The 26,845-nt window shown below is 40.5% G+C and overlaps 1 protein-coding gene across 1 annotated transcript in view; it reads right to left on the bottom strand.

Moving 5' to 3' along the window:
* Positions 1-26,845, bottom strand: part of LOC149238657 (uncharacterized) — a 92,077-nt gene that overhangs the window by 61,214 nt on the left and 4,018 nt on the right. The window contains exon 2 of the mRNA XM_089369633.1: positions 23,011-23,186. Coding sequence (XP_089225759.1) covers positions 23,011-23,186 — 176 coding nt within the window. The remainder of the gene's footprint in view (positions 1-23,010; positions 23,187-26,845) is intronic.

Here is a 26,845-nt window from a genome sequence, read left to right on the forward strand (position 1 = left end):
ACAAAGGCATACATGTCGACTCATAAAATGAAGACACAACAGTTCACTATCTCGTGTCAGCTTATTATGGAGATGAAACCACTATAAAGACCCATCTAGGGCCTATGCAAAAGAAGGATACAAAACTTGAATTCGTCTGATATTTTTGGAGGAAAGTATAGTGTTTTGGGACTTTGGATAAGTACAGTGGTTCATTACTTTGGATGAGTACAGTGGTTCTATGTTTCTCGGATGGGTATCCTAGAAGTGAAGTATCACAATGATCATTGTCTTGGCATAATGAATAGTCTCATGATGTTTTTGGTGCATGAAGAAAACACAGTCATGGTCTCAGTATATATGAGGTTATCCAACAGTGACACTTTGTCTCAGCATGCATTATGGATGATGGTAATCATGATCTCATTCATGATATCAATGAAGATCTCGGTAGAGCAATAGTGATGGCTTTGATGTTGAATCAAAAGTAAATATCTAGGTGGTGCAGTAGTGATGGATTTGATGTTGCAACAGAAGTAAAGATCTCGTTGGTGTAGTAGTGATGGCTTTGGCGTTATAACAGTAATGAAGATCTCGGTGATGCAGTACAGATGGCCTCAGTGTTGCAGTAATGATGATGATCTCATCAGTGACAAAGAAGAGGATTGGTGTCTTGCCTTGGAGTGGCCTAATAGGTCAAGGGTCATGTTTGTGGTATTCGTCAATTGGAATCTCTATAAGAAGAGTTTTGTGTGGGTTTTCCTCTCAAAAAGTGAGAGGTTTTGGCCCTGGCAGAAAAACAACGTCTTGTGTTCCTATCTCTTTGTTTTGGTAGCTATTTTATGAACTAAGAAGACATGATCTAATATTAAATATTGTGCTAATAAGAAAAATTAAAAACACCTCACAAATAGTTATCATGACTAGAAGAATCACCATTAACTTCATTTTCCATGGATTCTTCAACACGATATCAAAGTTAAGGTGTTGAAGTCAAAGGAAGGGAAACAAAGATACATTCAAGGATCAAGTTCCAAGAAGGAAATCAAATCAAGTTGAAGGGATTTTTGTTTCAAAACCTACATCAAATATTGAAGGAGACAATCTACAATTTCAAGACAATTTAAGTTCTACATTAAGACTGATTTGTATCATTATCTAAAGTTCTCGGACAGTTTACCTTAGGCTTAGATTCAGACTCCTGAAATCTTTGGATGGTGATTGCAAACCTACAATTCGGGTATGATCACATTCTCCCACATTTTGAACTCATAACACAGTCAAAAGAAGAAAACACAGTACCTCTCACAGTCTCGGTGCTAATTCAGCCTTGAAATAACCATGGTGCTAGCCACAAATTTGGTGTCATTACAATCTATGTCATACCACAATGATCTCAATAACTCATAGTTTGGAGCAGTCTCGATGCTTGGTAGTTGGATAGTGCAAGAAGGTCGTAAGGGATATCTTCGAAAAAGGATTTCAATTTTTCAACTCAAGCAAGGATCTACAATAAAATCACATCAACTTGAAGATCACCCGGAGGAAGCATCAGTGCATCTTCAACATGATCAAGGAGAAGATTTTATCTTCACATGTCAAGTAATTATTTTTCATTAATCAATTTGTTAAAATGACTTCATGATTGCAAGGAGATCTATAGGTTGAATGGGTCATCAAAGGTCCTTGCATGGAATAAGGAGGATTGTCATAATCCTCATAGATAAGAGAATTCAATGAACATATCAAGGAAAAATGTCTCCTTTGAATTCATGGGAGGGAACTCTTAAGTTCCTCTCATCCCTATGTAGCAAGAAAGGAGAAATAAAAGAGATATATGAAATGCTAGAAGATATACTCTCTGAAATAAAGTGAAGACGTTCATATCACTTAGACCTGATTGAAGGTATCAAAGAATGAAGGGATATCTTCATAAGATATCAATTGGGAGATCTAAGAAATATGATAAGAATATAATCATTTATTTTCTTAATGAGCAAGGTGACAAGCGTCCTTGGGACAAGGAAGTTACCTCGTTTAACAACTTGTGGTATCTATGCAAGATCGAAAAAGGACAAGTTGTGGGAAAAAGTGTTGAAGATCAAAGGACTCAAACATATGCAGAAAGGAAAGGGAATTTTGGTACTCAAACAAGACAGAATAGTATAGCTAAGATTCAATGATATGGAAATATTATGGAAAGAAGCTCCTATCACCGAAAAGATGGAGGAAGTTGAAGAAAAGGGCCGAGGAAAGAGGGAGTAACAGACCTCTACTATGATTGAGATGGTATCCCTCACAAAAGGGTCTTATTATAAGTTCCTAAATCTTTTTTTATAGATATGACCATGATAATAAGATGCATCATGGAAACATTAGAAACAAGATCTTGTGACATCACCATGGGAATGATGAAGGAAAAAATCCATGGCAGTCAAACATGAAGGATATAACTCTTTGGAACCTCATTGGACATTGCAGGAAAGGAATAAGTCATCCAGGACGAGGCTCATCATACATGAAGTCAAAAAGGAAACATTTGTTAGATGGGGATATGCAAGATCCTCAAGATTATCTGAAGGAATCCCCATGGGAGGGTTCACTAATCTAGAGAGGAAGAAAATGTTTGATCAGGAAATCCAACTTATGGAATTCATGAGATGATGATATGGTGACATGAGAAATGAAGCAGATCAAGGGATTGAAGATCTTTTCAATCAAGGAAGTTGTTGGAAGAAGCCTAGATGACCTAAAGGTAAAATGAGGTATGTATGCTTATATTTAATATTATAATGCCATGACATATGGTTGCAAGTAACATGGATCATTACTTCTATCTTGAGAAGCGTGATCAAGAGAAAAAGGATCTCCTGCTCTGAAAGGATGCAGGAATGTATAAGTCGCACTAGATGAAATCAACATAATATGTGCTCATATGAAGTATGAGGTGGTTGACTACAGTTAATAAACTCTGATTGAAATCTCCTAGGAATGGAATGTGTGAGTAAGGAAGAGATCATGCGATATGCAACCCTGATGAAGGTGATAAACATCCAAAAGACCAAGAAGACTTGACTAATAAATCTCCCATAAAAGTTATGAAGACTCTGATCAAAGTCTGAAAAAGATGGAGACCCTTGATAATGGCTATCTTTGGGAGATGTTTCAACATGTATGTAGGATGCTGATACCTACAGAAAGATGACATGACGAAGAGCCATCTCAAAAGGTACAAATTGATTTAATGTTATGTTTTAATTTCTTGAATAATATCTGGATGAGTTCATGCAGGGCTACTGGCACAAGAGTTGTAAGTACAAGTACAACTAGCATTCATGTGGTGGATGGAAATTCCTGAAACAAAAATGATTAGGAATAAGTATCCATATGATGAAGGTTCTAGATATGTATCAAGAAGGCCACTTTCCATGAAGAAAGGAATGACATGACGAACCAAGAAGGAAAGTGATGGATGGATAATGCCCTACAAGGAAGAAGCTCGACTATAATTTCATGACATCAAGGAAAGAAATTGATCAAGAAGTTGAAGTACCCACGAAGAAGAAGTTGTTGATAAAAATAATAGTCCCTAGTTAAGAGGGAGCTCTTACAAGTCCCTAGTTAAGAGGGAGCTTGGGCAAGTTCCTAGTCAGAAGGAGCTTGGGTACATTCTTTTACAGGAATGGGCATGTCTTCCCTAGTTGAGAGGGAGATATAGACATAACATTATTGTCTTCACCTGGGAAGAAAGAATGGAGGATTGGGTAATCATCTGGTATCTGATGCTCTTTGAGGATGAATAAGGCATACAAGATAAGAGTAGGCAAGAGGATCGATATTCTTTGAGGGTTGGGAACCCAAGATAAGAATATTCCGAGAAGGTCATACTCAGTGAACACTAGGGTGGGTATGTAGCTTGAGAGACAATGATGAAGGTGTTTATAGTCATTGGTATCGCCAACGTTGTGCTCTGATATAATGAGAGATAGAGTTGTCATTCAAGGCCTTATTGTGGAAATAATGTTGGTTACTATGATGCTATCCAAATGAATTACTAATATGATTCTTCTTATGAGAAATTCTTCGGATTGAGAATGACCAAGTACCATTATGAATACCTCCCTAGTTAAGAGGGGGTGTTGAAGAAAGAGTAACTAGGTTCAGTATTCATAATGACATTTATGACTTTTGTAAACAAGAAAATGAACTTATTAATATGCTTGTTTCATGGGTTTCATGAGAAATACTATTTATGTATAGATGGATCCCATTGAGAGCCTTAGGATTATTCTTTAAAAGTCAAATATTCAATGTCATGAAGAATCCTTCTTGGGCATGTATCAAATGTATTTGAGTCATAAACATTGTCAAATAGCCCTCCACTGACAAGCACACAATCTTCTTCTTTGTCAGCCTCTAAATGCACAAAGAAACTCATGTCAACTCATAAAATGAAGACACAACAGTTAATTATCTCATGTCGGCTTATTATGGAGACTAACCACTATAAATAACCAGTTAGGGTCTGCATAAAAGAAGGGTATAGAACTTGGATTCATCTGATATTTTCAGAGGTAAGCATAGTGGTTCAAGACTTCTAATAAGTAACATGGTTCAGTACTTTGGATGAGTACAGTGGTTCTGTGTTTCTCATATGGGTACCCCAGAAGTAAAGTATCACAATGATCACTATCTTGGCATAATGAATAGTCTCATGACGATCTCAGTGCATGAAGAGAACACAGTCATGGTATCGGTATATATGACATTATCCTATAGTGACACTCTGTCTCAGCATGCATTCTGGACATGGTAATCATAATCTCAGTCATGATCTTGATGAAGATATCAGTAGAGAAATAGTGATGGCTTTGATGTTGCAGCAGAATTGATCCGGATTTAAACAGGAATGCAACAAATTACATATATAACCATAAATACAGAGATGCAACAGAAATAACACTTCATTTCATTGATATCAAATACTTAAGTATGCTTACAAACAGAATGGAAATAAGACTAATTCAGGCAATGGTAGCTTATCTCTAAGAAGAGATGTGGCAGCTACATGCCTCTTAACTATGTTACAATGAGGCTCGAGGCCTATTTATCATTGAGAAACAATGGAAAACCCTAAACATCCAAAAGCCTAACCCTAGGATATGAAGTGCCAAAACTATAGGCTCTGTTTAGATAAATTGGTACATCAACTTGCTGGGGTCGTAGCTTTAGCATACGATCTCTGTTTGACATGCACAATGCCTCGTTAGAAAGATCTATCTGGGGACTACAACTTCCGAGTGGCCAACATTGGTTGTAAACTTAATTTGTCAAAACGGCTCTGGAAGTTCAGCGCCTGAAAAATTGCTAGAAATAGTAAGTTGTGTTACAAATAAGGAAACTAAAAAACTGAAAGAAACAATGGTGTGGGTTCAAGTGGAAAAGGTAGGTGGCCACCAATATCCACCTGGATCATTCATCCCCCTTATGAAGTAGTGGTCCCCATTGCGTTTATTTCCTCCACGAGATGAGGAAACTTCAGATGAACTTGGTCCCTGGTGAGCTACTTGCCCTGGTGAAGGAGTTGGCCTGCTTTGACAACTTGATATAGTTGGATCCTTTGTTGTCAGGTGTTCTTGATTTGCTTTTCCATGACCCAATCAATTGTGGCTTGTTCCATGCAGTCTGGATTTAACTTTGTAGGTGTGAGTTGTTCTACAATGTCTGATGTGTCCAGTAATGGTGGGAAGTATGGTCAAAGGCGATCCACATTGAACACCGGGTGAAGGCCAAGGAATGGGGAAATTTTGAGCTCAAATGCATTATATCCCATAGCCTTGGTAATGGTTTAAGGACCATATCAGAGTGGTTTGAGCTTTCGATGGGCTTTGGTAAGGCATTCTTTTTGCAAATGCAACCAAACTTTATCGCCCACCTGAAACTTGTGTGGCACTCGATGTTGATCATTTCACTGCTTGTACTTGGAATTTTTCATAATGGAGTGGTGATATATCGGCCTGTTGGGTAGAAGTGCTTCGGGAGTCAAATCAAACGAATGCTTGACCTAACAGTGCAACAGTACCCCTGTGGGTGAGGAGAAGATGTCCATGTATTATTTCATGATCATATCCTCCTTGCTTTTGCTACGTGGAGGAACCCTTCACAGGGGCCATGGATGTGGCTACGATCTTCCCCTTACTTTGAGAGTGAACCAAAAAGAAAATAAATTTCCTAATCTAGGAGATGATATTACTGCATTTCTTAGTAGAGATCAAAGAGGTGGTGGTAGGTGGGGCTGCCTCTGGTATCATGTATAACGTATTACCCAAAGAAATAATCACAAAGCGAGGTCTGGACTCATATACAGCATATCGCTTCCACAAGTATGGTTGTCCTATTAATACATCACAAACGTCGAGAGGAGAAACATCACACAATACCTCATCCATGAAGGGATTGATGCTATAGGGAAGGCGGCACCGCTGGCTGACTCTGAGATCTCATCCTTGGTGAAGCCACCCGATATTGTACTATTGCAGGTGTGGTGTAGTCGGTAGGCCCAACCGCTTCATGACCACTACTAAAATGAGGTTCTTTTGGCTCCCATTGTCGACAATGAATTGCAGTGGCGAACCCTTCACCCACATTTGTGAGTGGAAAAGACACTCCCCCTCCTCTGGATCTTCGGGCTCATTCTTCTGGATCCTGGTGGTGGCAATAGTGGTGTTAAGCTCCACATCAATAATCTATTTCCCTTTGTCATTCCTCTTTTCGGTTACTGACTCAATGTCGTAACATGCATCTAATTTTGAAGCCTTCAACTTGGCCACCAGTGACTGCTTGGCCTGACACTCATTTGTGTTGTGAGTGGGGCTCTTATGGAACTCACACCACTTTCATGTGTCCTTCTTTGACTTCATGGTGGTATTATTTTCTTGCGGCTTTGAAGGGCTATCTTGGGTCACACTACCTTGGATTTGTCCTTAGTTCTATGGTTTGGGGACGCCATTCCATTGCTTTGGATTCACGAATCCAAAGTCTCCCTTCTTCTATTTGAACTTCTACTCGATCTTCACAGCATATCGGTACGTCGTGCCAACCGAGGAGATGTACAAGAACTCCATCTCATCCTAGATGTACCTATGTAGGCAACTGCGATATTTGAGTACCAAATACCACTCGCAATCCTTGATACCCAAGTTCGTGCGAATGGTACTAAACATATTGGTAAACTCTGATACAGCTTGGTCCCTTCCCTGCTGGAGCGTGGTCCACTTTATGTATTTATTCTCATAGCTCCCAACAGGGTAGTGCTTCTCCTTCAGGGCGTCCCGGAACAAATTCCAAGTGGAAGCGGCTGAAAACAATGAGGGTTCCCTCTCGTCCTTTTTCTCGCAGTAGGTTTCCCACTAGTCCTTGATGTGGGGGGTAGCTTTGAGAAGAGAATAAAGGATATTTTCCCAGCTAAAAAAATCATGAACAGAAAAATATCCTTCTAGCAGATTTAACCATTTATATACAACATATGCATCTATCTGACCCTCAAATATGGGGATGTCAAAGTTAACTTGTACCTTAAAGGGTGTGGTGCTTCAAAAGTAGATATTAGAATTAGATGTGTCACCCCAGGGTATCCATTGAAGGATCTAGGCAAAGTTATCCATCATCGCGTTCCTTTGTCACTCAAGGGCTTCTTCGAGCAATATTTGGATAGGATCTCTTGTCCCCTCGTCTTTCTTTTCTTCTGCCATGGGAGGCCATCGGGATTTGCGAGGTTGGTCTTGCAAATTTTCGGTCAGTTCGATCCCTAACTCCTTATATCCCGACCTCGTTGGGGACATGCAAATAAAAACGGAGAAAGAGTATACCGCTCTGATACCACTGATCTGAACTTAAACAGGAACGCAACAAATTACAGATATAACCATAAATACATAGATGCATTAAAAAAAACACTTCATTTCATTAATATCAAATACTGAAGTATGCTTACCAACAGAATGGAAATAAGACTAGTGTTGAGTAGGTAAATCCTCTCTGCGGATAGAGACAATCCCTCTAGCCCAATGAGTGGGTCTAGCAACAAACGGGACAATCTACAAGACACTTTACTAGATTACAATCAAAATAAGAGAAGAGGAAGGGGACCTACCTCACTATGGTGCTATAATCCACTCCTTTGTCGAAGATCTTCATCACTTTCTCTGCAGGCTCAATCCTTGCTGCTCACAGCGTTTGAATGCCTACACAAGAAGCTAAAGACACAAGAAAGCATAAAAGTGCAACAAGCATAATCAAATGTAATCCACTTAACAGATCAAGGAGAATTAAGATAAATGAAGCATTGACACAAGCATTTATGGAAACTGAACCAACAGTTGTATATATTAATAAATAAAAGAGGAAGCATACAACCCAGGCCTTAATGTTAGTAGCCCTCCATAAGTGAATTTCCAAGTCCAAGATCAAGTTCTCCAAGCACTCCTTCTCCAAGCCAAAGTGAATAGAATGTAGGCACTATCTGAGCATAAGTTTGCCAATAATTAGAGACTAGCCATTTGGGAATGGAAGAGGATGAATATATAGGAAGGGAGATGGAGTTAGGATCTCACCAAAGATAGGGGAAGGTCCTCATCTCAAGGATGAAGCTCATAAGGATAAGATGAAAGGGTAATATTGGAAGAATTCAACAACATCCACAACGAACATCATCCAACTCAAAATTTTGGAAGCATCTAGATCATGAAGCTTCTCCTCCTCTTTGGGAAAACTTTCCTTTTATGGATCAGCGCAAGTATCCAAACCAAGTACGATCTAGAAGAGTGAGGCTCATATGGTGCAACCTACCATCAGCATGAGTGGGTAGTGTCACAGTCACGTTGACCCAGAAATTAGGGTTTTGAGCTCATTTTCTCAGGGAAGGCTCAAGGCATGTTTCCATTAGTTCTTTAGGGAGGACCTCGACTGCATATCAGGATGGGTACACTGCATAATTGTCAAGGTTTTGGCACTTCGGGGCATGAAACAGGGAAGTCCAGGAGGTGTGACAAAATACTGTGCAACAGACGCCCCCTAAAGCATGAAGGCAGAATAGGGAGTGATGGATAAGATTTTTAAGTTATGGTATGTTCTATGCTTAGAGTAGTTTACTTATCTTTCTTATTATAATCCACAGATTAGCAATCACATGTACATAAAGTAAAGTGTAGATAGAACATTAAAGAATCAACAAAAAACAAGCCAAGAGAAGAGACACAAGATGTGGGGGCTAGCCAGGGAAAAACCCCAATATGGTGAAACCCTTTGATCAAATCTTCCTTGATCTTCAATAATTCAGCAGAGAGAAATAATACATAAATCTGATTTACATCAGTAGCAGCAAACCCTAGATCAACTCTAAACTAGGGCAGACAATATCTTGCAAACCGACTGTCAGATCGGCTTGATTCCTTCACCAAAAAATGCAGCCTTCTGAGGAGAGTCAGTTCCACCTACAGCATAGTTCTGAGAGAGAGTCTGATGGTCAATGTTGGTCAAACTTCCGATCTGTAGTTGCAGCCCTAAATCTGCGTCCTTCCTTCCATGCGTGTGAGAGAAGAGTCTCTTTCTGCGCAATAGGAGAAGAGCCTCTTTTCTGCGCAGGAGAGAGAGAGAGATGTGATGAGATGAGTGTGTCCAAATGAGGAAAAGGCCTCCTGTATTTATACACAAGTGTTGATGATGAATAGTTGTGTCTGTTGGGCTTCTGAGCCTACATGAGTTGCTAGTCGGCTTGATAATTATTCCATAATCAAAATAAATTCATATCTCCATAAATACTTATCGGAATCGGATGATCTTTAGATCAATCCTAACCTATCGACGAGAGGAATCTAATAAAAATATTATCAGCCATGAATAAGATGACCCACATGGAGTTTGGTCCTAGTTGCCAATTTTAACACTCCCTCTCAACTAGGGAGAACTCCATCTGCAATTCGTCTGTCGGTCGCTACTATTCATCCATCAAATGCACTGCCCTGTACAGCTTGACCCTTGATCTGCTCTACTCTATTATGCCTGCTCTTCTTTGCTCTGTTCTGTTCTGTTCTGCCCTGTTCTGATCTACTCTGCTCTGCTCTGTTTTTCTCTGCTCTGCTTTGTCCGAATTATGAAGAGGAAGAAATGATCGAGGATGTATCATACCATCCTCCACTGACTCAAAGTCAGTCTCAGAGTGTGTACCACTAGTCCCAGACCAGTCTTCAACCGACCCGAAGTCAGTGTCATAGTGGGTACAACTCCTACCACTGGTCCCAGACCAGTATCATTGATCCCAGATCAATGAAGGTCATCCTAGCATAGGGAGTATGGTAGATACAGCGATGCGTCCATCAGTACTACTATGGTCCATATCCTCATTTCCCTACTCATTGATCAGACGAGAGGTACTTCCCATGAGTCCCAGACAACATGGTAGGATGCCTCGACAGGAGAACTAACCAATCTTGTCCACAGTAGAGCGAATCATCCTATCCCACAAGAGAGTGAATCATCTTGTCCCACAAGAGAGCGAATCATCTTGTCCACAGGAGAGCAAATCATCCTGTCCAGTGCATGCCACGGAGAACTAATCATCCTGGCCCATAAGAGAGTGAATCATCCTATTCCACAATCGCCATGGAGAACACATCATCCAAGCCTCATAGGAGAACTAATCATCCTGCTACACAATCGTCATGGAGAACACATCATCCAGACCTCACAGGAGAACTAATCATCCTGCTACATAATCGTCATGGAGAACACATCATCCAGACCTCACAGGAGAACTAATCATCCTGCTACATAGTCGACACAGGGTGTCACAGGGAAAGTTTTGATTATTTTACCCTGTACACGTACACCACCAGGGGATGGTGAGTCACCCTGTGGTCATATATCACTCTAAGAAGTACCTCGCACCCCCCGGAGCTCCCAGAGCTCAATACATCATATCGGACCCTCATCAGAGGGTTTCTAAACGAAACCGAGTCATTCTCAGAAAGTCAAAAATTTGACCTTTCCTAGGGGCTTTGTCAGAATGTCAGCAGCCTTTTCATCTGTACTAATATGTTGGAGCCTTATAGCTCCTCGTTGCACCATATCTCAAATATAGTGGTACTTGATATCGATATGCTTGGAGTGATCATGAAATATGGGATTCTCTGACAAACGAATCCCACTGTGGTTATCACATAGGATCACGGTGGTATCCATCGTAAATCCAAACAGCTCACTGAAGAGCTTTCACAACCAAACTGCCTCATAGGAGGCCATGCTAGCAACAATATACTCTGCTTCGGCAGTGCTCAAAGCCACCGACTTCTTCTCCCTGCTCATCCAAGATATCAAAGCAGAACCCAAGGAGAAAAAGCACCCAGAAGTGCTCTTACGGTCCACCACAATGCATGCCCAATCAGCATCAGTGTATCCAAGTAGTCTCACATCTCCGGCAGTGTATCTCAACCCATAAGTAATTGTGCCACGAAGATATCTTAACAGATTCTTGGCACCAATCCAATGTATGTGGTGAGGTTCAACCATATGTTGACTTAATGTGTTGACTGTGAAGCATACATCTGGACAGGAGTTCACTAAGAACATTAATGCTCAGAAGAGTTGTCGATACTCGGTGGCATTTCGTAAAACAGGTCCAGCAGCACTACCACTTAACTTTTTGAAGTCAAGCTCCATCGGGGTAGTTACGAGCTTGCCGTCCAACATACCAAATCTTTCCAGAATCTTCACCACATATTTTCCTTGAGATAGGAAAATTTCTCCTGGCTTCTACCAAACTTCAAGTCCTAGGAAATAATGCATCAGTCCTAGGTCCTTCATTTCAAATTAAAAAGTCAAATCCCTCTTACATTTGTGAATGAGAGGGTCTGCACCTGTTAGGAAGAGGCCGTCCTCATACAGCACTAGTATGAGAGGTTTGTCATCTTTAACCTTAAAGTAAAGGTTAGGATCGGCTTCACTCCTAGTGAATCCCAGCTTCATCAAGTAGCTATCGATCCTCTCATACCATGCTCGGGGTGCTTGCTTTAGCCCATAGAGAGCATTCTTCAACCTGCATACATGAGATTTTCGATCATAAATCTCAAATCCTTCGGGTTGCTCCACGTAGACCTCTTCTTTGATCAAACCATGTATGAACGCGGTCTTGACATTTGTCTGATGTAGGTTCCATCCTTGTGAAGCCGCAAGGGCTATGATCGAGCGGATGGTGGTATATCTGGAAACAAGTGCAAATATCTCATCATAGTCAATACCTTCCTTCTGGGAGAAGCCACGAGTAACAAAACGAGCCTTATAATTTTCCGTACTTCCATCTGCTGCATGCTTTATCTTGTAAAGCCATTTAGAAGTGATAAATGTCTTGTCCTGGGGTCTGGGAACTACTTCCTAGACATCATTCTTCATAATAGACTCATATTCTTCAGTCATAGCATCCTTCCATACTTGATGCTTGACGGCATTTGAGAATGATGAAGGCTCATTTTGTATGATCGTGCTCATGATGGTCAGGTATCCCTGATACCTGTTAGGTTTCTTACTTTCACGGAAGGTTCCTCGAGGTGCAGTGTGTCCTTCAGCATCATCGAGTAGCCCCCTAAGCCAAGAGGGCCTCTTCCTAGAAGACGAAGGCTCATGTGGATCAATAGGATCCATGGGTTCATCCACATCGGGCATTGTTACATCATCTTTTTCTTTTGGTTCCCTAGTGTCAACTTCTTGAGAGCTCCTTAAAGTAGAAAGATTATTCACCTTGCTGAGAGCCATATCTTTGTCAAAGGTGACATCATGACTAATCATGACTTCCCTTTGACCAGCTACATAGATTCTATAGCCCTTATTATTTTCACCATAGCCCACAAAGATTCTTTTCTTTCCAAATGCGCCCAATTTATTCCTTTTCTCTTTCAGCACATGAAAATATACATGGCTTCCAAAAATTCTAAAATGAGATACGTCAGGTTTCTTACCGATGAACATTTCCTCAAGAGTCTTGGAACCCAATGCTTGATGAGGGCATTAGTTTTGTACATATACGGTGGTGTTTACAGCTTTGGCCGATAGAAACTTTGGAAGTCTTTGATCATGGAGCATGGCACGGACAGCTTCCACAATCGTACGGTTCTTCCTTTCCGCCACACCATTCCGTTCAAGAGTATATTGTGTAGTAGTCTCCCTCTTAATGCCAGCCTCTTTACAAAAGTCATGAAACTCAGTAGATTCATATTCAGTCCCATTATCAGTCCTTAAGATCTTGATCTTCTTTTTGGTTTGATTCTTGATCAAGGCTTTAAAGTGTTGAAACCAAGAGAACACTTCATCCTTCTTTTTCAAGAAGTATATCCAAGTCTTTCGAGAATAGTCATCTGTAAAAGTAAGGTAATATGAATATCCTCCCAAGGAGTTCACAGGCATCATACTAGATATGTCTAAGTGAACCAATTGTAATATATCAGAGGTCTTGCTTTGGCTTGAGGGGAATGGTCCCCTTTTGAGCTTTCCTTCGGCACATCCCGGACGTACACCTTCTTTCTCTACTCAGAATTCGAGCATCCCTATCACCATTTGTCTTACATCGGGTAGAGCTTTATAATGAAGGTTGGCAAACCTTTGATGCCAAAGTTCGAACTAAAGAGATGTGTCACAAAACATGACACCGAGTGGACTTCCACCAACCTGATATAATGAATCAACACGAAACCCAAGAGTAAAGGCAACTTTAACATTGTTTTTCCATACACTTACCTTGCCATTGTTGAAGGTCACCTTGTAGCCTTTGTCTCCCATTGTTGATATGGGCACCAGGTTCTTTTTGAGGTCAAGTACATATAATACATCCTATAAGTGGATCGTATTACCTTGATTCAATTTAAGAGAGACATTACCTACACCTTTCACGGGATATTTCATATTATCTCGAAGGACAATTTCCAGGTTAGTTTCTTTCTCTATCAAATCGTAGAGAACCTCTTTGTAACCAGTGAAGTGCCTTGAGGCACCACTATCAATGTGCCAATTTCCTAGTGAGTTCGGAGGAGCAAAGGTAGATAGAGCAGCTGGTAGATAATATTCATCCTGTTTATTGTCAACAGTGTTATATTCATACCTAGAATTTCTAGCCTTCTTGAATGGTTTTCCTCTTCCTTGATTTCCAGCACTACTTTTACCTCTGCTATTAGATTTTCCATTCCTTTGATTGCCATGAGAGGGATTTTGATCGTCGTCCTGGTGAGAGTTCCTTCTATCAGAGCATTCCCTTGCATATTGACCTGCTTTATCACAAATGTAACATCGTCCTTTTCTTCCACCCTTAGGTCCAGGCTTTCTTTTTTATTTAGTCCTAGAATTATTTATTTTCTTAGCATGAGAAGAAAAGGCAACAGGAGGCCCTTTAGGCATGGGCATTTCTTGCTCTTCTATCCTTGTTTCTTCTTGAATGCATCTTGCCATTAATTCCTCGAAACCAGGAATTACGTTATTGTTGAGAAGAGTAGTCCTGAACACGTACCATTCGGATGGTAATCCTCCAAGGGTTGAGAGTGTCATTTCCCTATCAGTAATAATTTCTCCAATAGATAGGAGATCGTTCTTGATCTCGGTGATTCTTAAGAAATATGCTTGCATGCTCTCATCTTTTCCCTTCTTTATTTCCTTCAGCTTATTTCTAAGAAACAAAACTTGATTTGCATCATTAAATTTAAATAAACTCACCTGTCTATCATAGATTTCCTTGGAGGTGTTCAGGTCGGAGATGTAGGCCACTAAGCGCTTGTCGATAGAGTCCCGGATGATATTCTTTGTTTTGACTTCATTGGTTTTCCATTTGTTCCTGGAAACAGCGGGTGCATTTGATGGAGGCTCGACAATATTGCCTCTCACATGGTCCAACACTCCTTGATCTTCTAAGGTTAGATCGAGAGACATCTTCCATCCATGATATTCAGAATTTTCACGGAGCTTGTCTTCGGCAGGGAAGAGTGTTGAGGACCCCATAGTTCTTTTAGGATAGCTTGCCAATATTCTCTTCAGTGATTGCTCTTGCTCTTGCTCAGGCTTTGTCTTCACCTAAACTCTGATACCATGTTAAGTTATGGTATGTTCTATTCTTAGATCCGTTTACTTATCTTTCTTATTATAATCCACAAATTAGCAATCACATGTACATAAAGTAAAGTGCAGATAGAACATTAAATGATCGACAAAAAACAAGCCAAGGGAAGAGACACAAGATGTGGCAGCTAGCCAGGGACAAACCCCAATATGGGGAAACCTTTGATCAAATCTTCCTTTATCTTCAATAATTCAGCAGAGAGAAATAGTACATAAATCTAATTTACATCAACAGCAGCAAACCCTAGATCAGCCCTAAAATAGGGCAGACAATATCTTGCAAACTGACCATCGGATCGGCTTGATTCCTTCACCAAAAAATGCGGCCTTCGGAGGAGAGTCAATTCCACCTACAATGCAATTCTGAGAGAGATTCTGATGGTCAACGATGTTCAAACTTCCGATCTGCAGTTGCAGCCCTAAATCTGCGTCCTTCCTTCCACACGTGTGAGAGAAGAGTCTCTTTTTCCGCAGTAGGAGAAGAGCCTCTTTTCTGCGCAGGAGAGAGAGAGAGATGTGATGAGATGAGTGTGTCCAAATGAGGAAAAGACCTCCTGTATTTATGCACAAGTGTTGATGATGAATAGATGCGTATGTTGGGCTTCTGAGCCTACATGAGTTGCTGGTCGGCTTGATAATTATTCCATAATCAAAATAAATTCATATCTCCATAAATACTTATCGGAATCGAATTATCTTTAGATCAATCCTACACCTCTTGACGAAAGGAATCTAATAAAAATATTATCAGCCATGAATAAGATGACCCACATGTAGTTTGGCCCTAGTTTCCAATTTTAACAGAGATGCTTTACAAGCTAGTGCAAGGACTAGAACAAACATCATCAGGAGACCTCCAAATCAAGGACGCATATACATATACATATATGATACCTCTGTCATATATATCAAAACATGGATCCACGTTATTGACGCAACCATTTGTATGGAAATGACCGTGTGAAAAGATCCACAGTATGGGCGCAACCATCCGAATGAAAAGAATCGTCTAGAAGTTTAAGATCCATGGTATGGATGCAACCACCCGATATAGAAGGATCATCATCATCATAGATATAAGGTCCCACGGTATGGTCACAGCCATCCGTATAGAGGAAACATGTATACAATCATGAATAATACATAACTCCATGCAGCCTGAGTTATATCAAACAAAACTCAGGGTCTTGCGATCCACCCTAACCCAATCAAAGTACGAATTCCAACATGTGAATGAATGGGTCGAAGTCGAACAGACTAGAAAACCACATGATTACCGGCCAATTATGAGAACCGTTAACGGGTACGAGAGAAACCACCAATAATGGCAATGGCCCTCAAGGTACGACAATACAATCCGTGAATGTGAAAATGAAGCTGAAGTCGAACACTCATGGAATCATCCGAACGAATGCCAATGATGAAAAGCTATCAATGAATGCGAAGAACTTGCCATTAATCCATGCAAGCTCTAAGGTACTGAAAGGGAGTTTCTAAGTCATTTTCCTGGATAATGAGTTGAATTCGACAGGAAATGACCCATCGAAGGAGGGCCATAATGATTCCCTCATCATCGACACGAAACAAGTAATAAATTGGAATAAATGAGTATGATCCAGGACTGTGGCAAAAAAGGTCAGACAATGTATAGGTAATAAACTGCATATAGGACTTCTCTTGAACATATCGGTGACAGCACTCTGGAGTGTGGCAGCATTTGACTCAACATAAGACCAAGGGTCATGAAGATGAAGTGGAATAGTCAGATGAGTGGCAAAATGGATCTCCCAAACTCGGAAGGACAAGTGACTAACTGAGGATATCCCAAATCCGACACGAAAAATAGATGAGTGTCATGTTCAAGAGCGACATGCTGCCTATACAAGAGTGTTTCACTTTCATTTTTTCCCCACTATTTCTAGTGAGTGCCCCAATTATTTTTAAACGCAATATTGAAGGGGATAGCATATGGTTGTCATATAAGTTCATTCTTCAAATGAATCCATCCTAGTAAGTTTTACGAGTCCTAGGAAGGAGAAAATCGGTCTCGTCATGGTGACAAGCCTTTCGTCATTAAATTTTTACGACTCCGACAGAAGAGTAACTCGGTATGTTTTTCATATTTAGAGAGTTTGAAAAAGAGACGAAAAAAAACTCCATCAGGTCCCTTTTCATAATTTGTCTCTCAAACCCAAAAAGGTATAAAACAATATTCGAGAGAACCTCTTGACCATGTTGACCAAGGTGTTCCTTTTTCGTAAATAGTCAATCACAGCCCGAAAAAGGTGTAAATGTATACTGAGACGACGTCAATTCATTTAATTTAACGAGTTCTAAAATACAAGTACTCAACGATCTTTTCATCTTCCGAGAGTTGGAAAAGAGCTTAAAGATGACTCCAGGGGGGGTTCCTTTTTCTTTTATTTTTAACGAGTCTGAAAACGAGATAAAATAAAACTCGTTGAATTGGTCAAGAATGATCATCATTACCACCAAAAGATCCTATAACTGCACAAAGACAACCACACGTCACTGATATCAAGAAAAATAATAAAATATTGGTAAAAAAGTATTTGAAAACTTATAAATAGAAAAAAACTAAAAACATTTTACCATTTCACTTTGAGTAATTTGGAGAGTGCATTTTACCCTATTTTCTTTGATTCTTCAGGCAAGTGGTGTGGCATATCTGGGGCACCATTTCGCGAACCATCAGTTGCAGGTAAGAACTCTTCCCTTTCTCTTGCTTTTCATACCATTTTTTCGCCATTTCACAAAAGTTTTGACTGTTTAAGAGGAGGATTTTCATTTTTATTATTGGGGGTGATCAACACGAGTCTGATCATCGGATCTGTGTTGATCACCCCATGGCCCAAAAGACCCTTGCACTTCCAATGTGAAAACAATTTGAACAGTTTCTTAGGTGCAAAGCGAAAAATAAAATGAGAAATCCTCTTTCTTAATCGATTTTTTTAAAATTTTGATCCTTTGAAAGGCTTCTAAATATTGTTTATGGATTATTTGCAGGAGATTTCAACAGATATGGCCATCGAATGAAAATAGAGAGTTCACGAGGTGGAAGACCACCAAGATGCTCAAAGTGAAGCATGTGTTAACGCTTTGAGGGATTGTGGATTGCTTAAGTTCTTTCAGACCCCGGGACTTAGAGCTCAGAATGAGCTGCTAGAATATCTCATAGGATTATGGGATGTTGGTCACGAGATCTTCATCATTGGAGATCAAGAACTGGAACTAGAGGTATCTGACATCTACTTCATCACTGGACTATCCAGGAGAGGAGAGAGGGTCCAACTCTTTGGAGCTCATGCTGGAGGAGAGAGCACTAATACCTAGATCAGAAGGCGTTGCCCTGCTGTAGAAACAAACATGAGTGGAAAGGTTAAGATAACAACCATCGACAACCTACCCTTGCGGACTATTCTACATACCATGGCCCGTATAATTGGGGATCAAGCATTGCATGAGGCAACAAAATATCAGTTCCAATACGCAGTGGACTGTCTCACTCCAATTGTATTTAATTGGTGCGAAGGATTGCTGGTTAACATGAAAAGATAAATGACGAAGTGAAAAATAGGTCGTTTGAAACAGTTTGGGTTTGGATTGATCTTAGTCACATTCTTCTTAGAGCATGTGCTTCTATTTTTTTACCAATGGGTAGAGTTGGATGATCCAGCTCCAATATATCCGAGGTTACTCAAATGGAGTAAGATTATGCCTCGAGATGAAGGAGGTCAACGGATGCATTTCCCTCTGCCATTTTTTGGTTGGTTACGCCAACAATTGATCGTGGTAGATGACTATGCCTATGCAGGCATAGACTTCAGAGGAGACCCAGATCTTCCTCTACCACCTGGTGCACAATGGACCGATGCAGGTAAAAATTTGTTTTTTGGAATTTTTCAACTTTTATGATTTTTTTAAAGTGTATTTGAGAGTTTACTTATGATAACTTTATAGATGTGGGACCGGAAATACCTCCCAGAATGTCTTTGATAGCTAAGTGAGTAGCACGCCCAATAGAGGAAGAAGATATGTATGAGGAAGGAGCAAACCCTATAGTGGAGATGGAGCGAAACCTGGAAGTCCTTACTCAGTGGATTCCATAGTACGCTACTATAGATGATGTGTCACTGTGGTACCAGAGGCACACAGCGAGAGTATCCGCGAGACTGCGTCAGTTGTTAGGCCAAGTGATTAGAGCTGTCTCATGTAATCATGAGCATCATGTGGGCGGATAGCCTATTCCTAGTCATGTTATCTACATTGTTGTAGGCTTTTAAAGCCATGTGTCTCAGAACACTATTTTTTGAGATTTTAACATAACAAACTTTCACATACTCGATATATATATATATATATATATATATGCATGTTTATATTGTCTACTTATGTGTTTATATATCATGATGATGTGTTCGATTTTTTACAAGTGATGCAAATGTCTATCTAAAACATAATTTTCCAATGCATCTGTTAACGTATTCAAATTTCGTGGAATGTGTTGATATGTAATGTAATCAAAGTTTCTTTCAATAATCGAACACGTAGATACATGTGCAAAATTTGTGGATTTCTTACTGAATAATGACCATTTAATTGTAGCACAACGAGTTGTGAATCTAACTTAACAACCAAATTTCTGATTCTGAGAGAAACTACTTCTGATAACAATTCAATAACTACATTGTACTCGAAAATATTATTAGTTGTTCGTCCCAAGAAAATACCTTGTAAATTGATCAACTTGTCATTAGGGGTGAAGAGTGCCCAAGATGTGGAAGATAAGTTTCATGTGCTACGACAAGCACCATCAGCAAAACCAACATAAAGGTTTGATGACATCTGCGAACCGAGCGGAACACAAGGTTAGCAAAGGAAACATGTCTGCAAAGGAAACAATAACACCCAAAAAAATAAAATGCACACTAATGTACAAAAGTAATTATACAGAAATAACGCATAAAACTTTTTCAGATAAAGCCTGTTGCGGGGTTGTGCTAACGCATTACCTTCGTAGTCAACCAACTCATAGGCGCCTTTTTTCAAAACATGTTTAACAATATATGGCCCATGCCACATAGGTTCAAACTTCCCAGCTCCCAAATTATCGTTGGATTGATCATACAATAAGACCAAATCACCTTCATCAAAAACTCGTAGAGAAACAGTTTGATCATAATGAGCTTTAACTCGTTTTTTCTGTGCTTCAATAATTATCGCAGCAATACGACGGGTTTCATCAAGCCTCTCAAGATAAAGTAAACGTTCCTCTTCAGGTGAGGTATCGAGGAGTAATTCGATAGCTAGCTTTAACGAAGGAATCTCACACTCGATAGGGAGTGTCGCCTATAAACCATATACCAACTAGAATGGAGTGAAACCAGTGGTTGTCTTAGCCATGGTTTGGTAAGCCCAAAAAGCCGAAAACAACATGAGATGCCAGTGTTTTTTATGCTTTCCAAGTGTATGTTGAAGCATAGTAACTAAGAATTTATTAACCTCTCTGACTTGGCCATTGACCTGTGGGTAGTAAGGAGTTGAGTTTCTGTGACGAAGACCCAACTGAGCAGTAAGATCTACCATCATGTACTAATGAAAATGTGATCTGTGATTAGTGAAAATGGCTTGAGGGACACCAAAACGAGCTATGACATGGTTAAAGAGGAACTGAGTAGCAGTTGTACTGTCAGCAGTATATGTGGGCATCGCCTCAGCCCATTTAGTAAAATAGTCGACGGCAACAATGATATAGCCATGCCCCCCGGCCGAGCGAGGGTTACAGGTCATGAAATCAATTCCCCATTTAGTGAATGGGCCTATGGTAACAACTGGGTGTAAGGGTGTTGGCGGGGCGCACTATTTACGATTATATATATGACATTCATGGAACTTTTGAACTGCCAAAATGCAATCTTTAAAGATAGAAGGCCAGAAATAATCGAAGTGAAGGATCTTCTGAGCAGTGGCATAACCTTACATGTGACCACCACATGCCCCAGAGTGGCAGTCATTTAGGACTTGTTCAGCCTCTTCAAGTGTTAGACATCTGCGAAGAACATAATCAACATTGACTCGGTACAACGTATCACCAATAATCCGATAAGGTTGAGACTGATGCCAGATGCGGCAATGGTCAGATCGAGACAACTTGGATCGGAATGTCTGGGTCTGAAGATAAACAATAATATCTTTGTACCATGGGTCAAGAGTACTGATGAGAAACAAGGTTTCATCAAGAATCTTCTCAGTAAAATCAGTGGAGGTGTTTGCAGAAGGAAGGGCGCAGATCAATTCGGCGAAAACTAGTGATTTCTTTGATTTGGAGGCAGTAAATCCAAATCAAACTCCTACAGGATGATGATCCATTTAGACTATTTTCACCTAAGCAACTAACGGGTCAGAATATAAGTCATGGGGTTATAGTCAGAAATCACTGTGGCCTTTCATAGAAGAATATAGTGGAGAAATCGTTGGACAACATGGACTGCTACAAAGGAAAGCTTCTCGACATGAGCATATCAAGTTTTTGTGTCAATAATATTTCAACTCAAATAGTAAACCATGTGTTCATTTCCATCATCATCATCCTGGACTAGTACCATGGAAATGGTACTGTCAACCACGGCCAAGTACAATAAATAACCACAGTGGTAATCGGGGGGATGCAATAAATGAGCACTAATGAGTGTTTTCTTTAAAGCATCAAAAGATTGTTGAGAAATTTCATCCCAAATGAATGGGATCACTTTCTTAAGTAAACGAGTAAATCCCTTGACATGCTTAGCATAATTAGGGACAAAACGATGAAGAAAATTGGCCTTCCCTTGCAAACTCTGCAATTGGTGCAAGGATGAAGGAGGGGGTAGATTCATAATAGCCTCTAATTTCAGAGGATCTATTCAGATGCCTCCGTTGGACACAACAAACCCAAGAGACACTCAAATTCGATGCAGAAGACACATTTATGCAGATTGGGATGAATGTTATAGTGTCAACAACGTAGAAAGATTGCTCGAAGGTGGTCTAGATGGTCACGATGCTTAGCAGAATGAGATGGTAAGTCGTCCAAATAAGGTTGAACAATGTGTTTAATATCATGAAAGACATATGACATCACTCTCTTGAAGGTAGCACCAACATTTTTGAGACCGAAATGGATCTTTTTATAAGCAAAAGTCCCCCATGGACAGATGAAAGCAGTTTTGTGTTGATCAGCAGGTAATATGTTAATCTGGTTATAACCAGAAAAACCATCCATAAAAGAAAATATCTCACTCCCAGCGCACTCATCAATGATCTGATCAATAAAGGGAGTGGGATAATTCTATTTAGGACATGCACAGTTGATATCATGGTAATCAACACAAGCTCAAATTTTTCCCTTCTTTTTAGTGACAGGTACAATATTGGAAACCCAATCTGTCAATGGGATGGGGTAAATAAAACCAGCATTTAGAATTGTTAAAATTGGAAACTAGGGCCAAACTCCATGTGGGTCATCTTATTTATGGCATCTGATATTTTTCTTGGATCCCTCTCATCAAGAGGTGTAGGATTGATCTAAAGATCATCCGATTCCAATAAGTATTCATGGAGTTATGAATTTATTTGTGTTATAAGACAATTCATCAAGGTCGGCTAGCAACCAAATAAACCCCACATGTGCTCACGTTTTAGTATAAATAGAGGTGGTCTTCAAGTCATTTCAACACACTTGGGATCTCTTCCTCTCTCTACTTGGGTTTTAGTAGGAGGAGAGATCCTAAGGGATAACGCTGCCCTAATCTAGAAGGCAGGAGCCGGAACTGCTGGAACTTCTGAAACTGCCGAAAAAGCCGGAACTGCCGGAAAAGACAGAACTGTCGGAAAATCTGGAAAAGCCAGAAAATCCGGAATTGTCGGAAAAGCCAGAATTGCCGAAGCCGATAAAGCCGGAACTGTCAGAACTGTCAGAAAATCCGGAAATGCCGAAAAAGCCAGAATTGCTAGAAAAGCCGGAATTGCCAAAAAATTCGGAACTGTCGGAAAAGCCGGAACTGCCAGAAAAGCCGGAAAAACCATAAAATCTGAAAATGCCAGAAATTTCGGAACTGTCGGAACTGCTGAAAAATTCGGAAAAGTCGGAAAAGCCGGAAAAGCCGGAAATGCCGGAAAAGCCGGAATTGCCAAAAAATCCAGAACTGCCGGAAAAGCCGGAACTACCGGAAAATCCAAAACTACCGGAAAAGCTAGAACTTCCAGAAAGCTAGAAAAGCCGGAAAATCCGAAAATTCTAGAACTGTCGGAACTGCTGGAAAATCTGGAACTGTCGGGAACAACCGGAACTGTCGGAACTGCCAGAACTGTCGGGAACTACCGAAAGGACAGTTGTATGGTACTTAGCAACAAATACACCAAGCATACAATGTTACAACTAGTATGCAAGACAAGCATGCTAGGGACAACAAGCAAGCAAGGTGTAGCCAACACATAGGTCAGCATGGCAACATGGTGCAGCAATGGGACATAATGCAGTATAGTGATGGGTACAGTCATGATTAATGAAGTGTGATGAGATGCAGCATAGTGATGATGGGTGCAGCGCGGTGAGGTGCAGCATGATGACTAAATGCAGCACAACAATAGGTGAAGGAGTCACCTTGGAGAATTAGTTGAAGCAGCATGTCTTCAATTGATCTCATGTATCATCTTCTTAGAGATGATTTATGCTCTTATCTAGATAATTCAAAGTGTTGACTTCTGTTGTAAACGTACTATCTCTCTCTCTCTCTCTCTGCTGAACTATTGAAGAACATATAAGAAGAATTGATCAAGGGTTTCCCCACATTAGGGTTTGTCCCTGGCTAGTGCCACATCTTGTGTCCTCTTGTCTCGGCTTGTCTTCTACGATTTATGTTTATGTTCTATCTGCAGTTTAGTTTAATGCTGATGTGATTGCTAATCTGGAAAAGATATGGAGCTAACTGTGAAAATTGAAATAAATTTCTCTAAGCATAGAACATACCTAAAATTAACATGGTATCAGAGCTGAGGTGAAGACAATGCCCAAGCAAGAGTGAAAGAGCAATCACCGAAGAGAGTTGGGAAAGGACAAAAGGATCAGTGGATTCCTCATCCCTCTTCAAATTCACCAAGGGTGAAGCCGAAGTAGAGAATATTATCAGAATGGCGTAGCAGAATATGGCCTACCTAAAGATTACTTCATTGGAAGACCAGATCTCAGGGTGGAAGGAAAGGCAGATAACTAGTTCGGCCATTATGTGAAGGAGTGTTTGAATGGCAGGGACACATCACTTGATGATGATAACAATCATTCCAGAGACATCTTCAATGATCAAAGGAATGACAGGTAATGCAGGTCATCAAGGAAATGGCCAACTCTTCATAGAAAGCAACAAACCCCAGGTATGAAGATTCAAACGTTGTTTCTGATAACATAAAGAAGCGTTATCTTGTATTGGCCCTCTCCTTTAGATTCTTTGGGAATCTGGCTTATATATTGTAGTGCTTCAAGGCACTTCATCAGATAGATGGGTGCACTCTCTAATTTGGTAGAGATGGAAACAATCGTGGGATTATACTTGGAGCTGATGCCACCTATCCTGGAAAGGGTGTAGGGAATGTTAACTCTCAATTGAATAAGGGTAACTCAATTCATTTACAGAATCTCTTTTATGTACCTGATCACAAGAAGAACCTGGTGTCCATCTCGAAAATGGAAGTCAAAGGTTTCAGGGTGGCATTCATCAATGGAAAGGTACGTGTTAAAAAATATAATTTTCAAAGATGCTTTTTCTCATGGGTTCAAGGTTGGCAATTTGTATCAAGTTGCAGGATGGTCCATTGGGGATCATGTCAATTGACATATCGCACCTATAACACCGGAGGTCTACCTATGGGGCCCTACCTGATGTGAGTCAAATGGTGATAGGGATGTCTGAATTCAAGTAGAGCATGAAGGTACATGTCTAAGATGTACTAAAGGAAAATCTTATAAGGTGACCATTCCCTTCATGCAGCAAGTCCACAGGTTTGGAACAACCCGAGGAGTTTGAGATTCATGATCAGGAATCTCATGTATATATGTGGAAGAAATCCCTCTATGGCTTGAAGCAAAACACCCCGGGCATAGTATGAGAGGATTGATAGCTGTCTGATGAAGCTGAGATTCACTAGGAGTTAAACCGATCCAAACCAGTACCCGAAGGTTGTGGACGATAGACCTCTCATACCGGCACCTTATGCGGATGACCTATTTCTAACAGGTGCAGACCTTCTCATTTGCAAAAGTAAGAAGGAGTTGGATTCCGGATGTGGAATGATAAATTGCAAGCCTGTGACTACCTCTAGGATCTTAACTTTTAGAAGTTATATGATAGTGATGTCGGACCAGATTTGGGAAATGCCTCTGAGTTTCATAAACTCATTCGCGTTGATGTTCTTGGTGAACTTCCATCCAGACATATGTTTTGCAGTTAACATGGTGAGCTCATATTTGGTTGAGCCTCACTGGATTGGTGCCAAGAATCCTCTGAGATATCTTCGGGGAACAATCTCTCATGGATTGAGATACACTGTCGGAAATATGAAACTGCATGATTATTCGAATGCTGACTGGGCAAGCAGTGTGGAGGATCACTAGAGAACTTCTCAGTGCTAGTTCTCTTTGGATTCTGCTTCGATATCATGGATGAGCAGGAAGCAGAAGTCGGTTGCTATAAGCACCGCCGAGACCGAATACATAGCTATGAGTATGATCTCGTGTGAAGCTGCATGGTTGCAAAAGCTCTTAAGTAAGCTGTTTGTACACATGATGAATACCACTATGATCCTTTGTGACAACCAGAGGGGGGATTCGATTATTGAGGAATCCTATATTCGATGATTGCTCCAGCAGATAGAATTCAAATACTGCCTTATCTACGATATGATAAGTCGATGAGCGAGGAGGCTCCATCGCATTGAGACTGATATACAGGTCGCAGACATTTTGCCAAAGCCCCGGGGAAAGGTCAAATCTGTGACTTTCCTGAATGACTTGGAGTCATTGAGATACCTTCTTATAAGGGTCCTGCATGTTGCATGCATTGAGCTCTAGGAGCTCTTCGAGGCTTGGGGTACTTACTGGAGCAACATACAACCACAGGGCGACTCACCCTCCCTTGGTGGTGTGCTATGAATAGGATGATTAGTTCTTCTGTGGGCCAGGATGATTAGTTCTCCCGTGGCAACTGTGGAACAAGATGATTAGTTCTCCTATGGGCCAGGATGATTTGTTCTCCATGACGACTATGGAACAGGATGATTAGTTCTCCTGTGGGCTAGGATGATTTGTTCTCCGTGGCGACTGTGGAACAGATGATTAGTTCTCCTGTGGGCCAGGATGATTAGTTCTCCATGGCATCCACTGATAGGATCATTTGTTCTCCTATGGACAGGATGATTAGTTCTCCTGTCGAGGCATCCTACCCATGGAGTCTGGGACTCATGGGAAGTACCTCTCATCTGATCAATGAGCAGGGAAATGAGGATAGGGACCCTAGTAGTACTATCAATGGATGCATCGTTGTATCTACCGTACTGCATATGCTAGGATGACCTCCATTGATCTGGGATCAATGAAACTGATCTGGGATCAATATGAGTGGTTTGAGACACTCTCTTGTGCCATTGATCTGGGATCAGTACAAGTGGT

Source organism: Pinus tabuliformis, chromosome 8, assembly GCF_031772625.1.
Source record: "Pinus tabuliformis cultivar Carrire ecotype Pingquan chromosome 8, CPIR1, whole genome shotgun sequence".
Classification (NCBI taxonomy): domain Eukaryota; kingdom Viridiplantae; phylum Streptophyta; class Pinopsida; order Pinales; family Pinaceae; genus Pinus; species Pinus tabuliformis.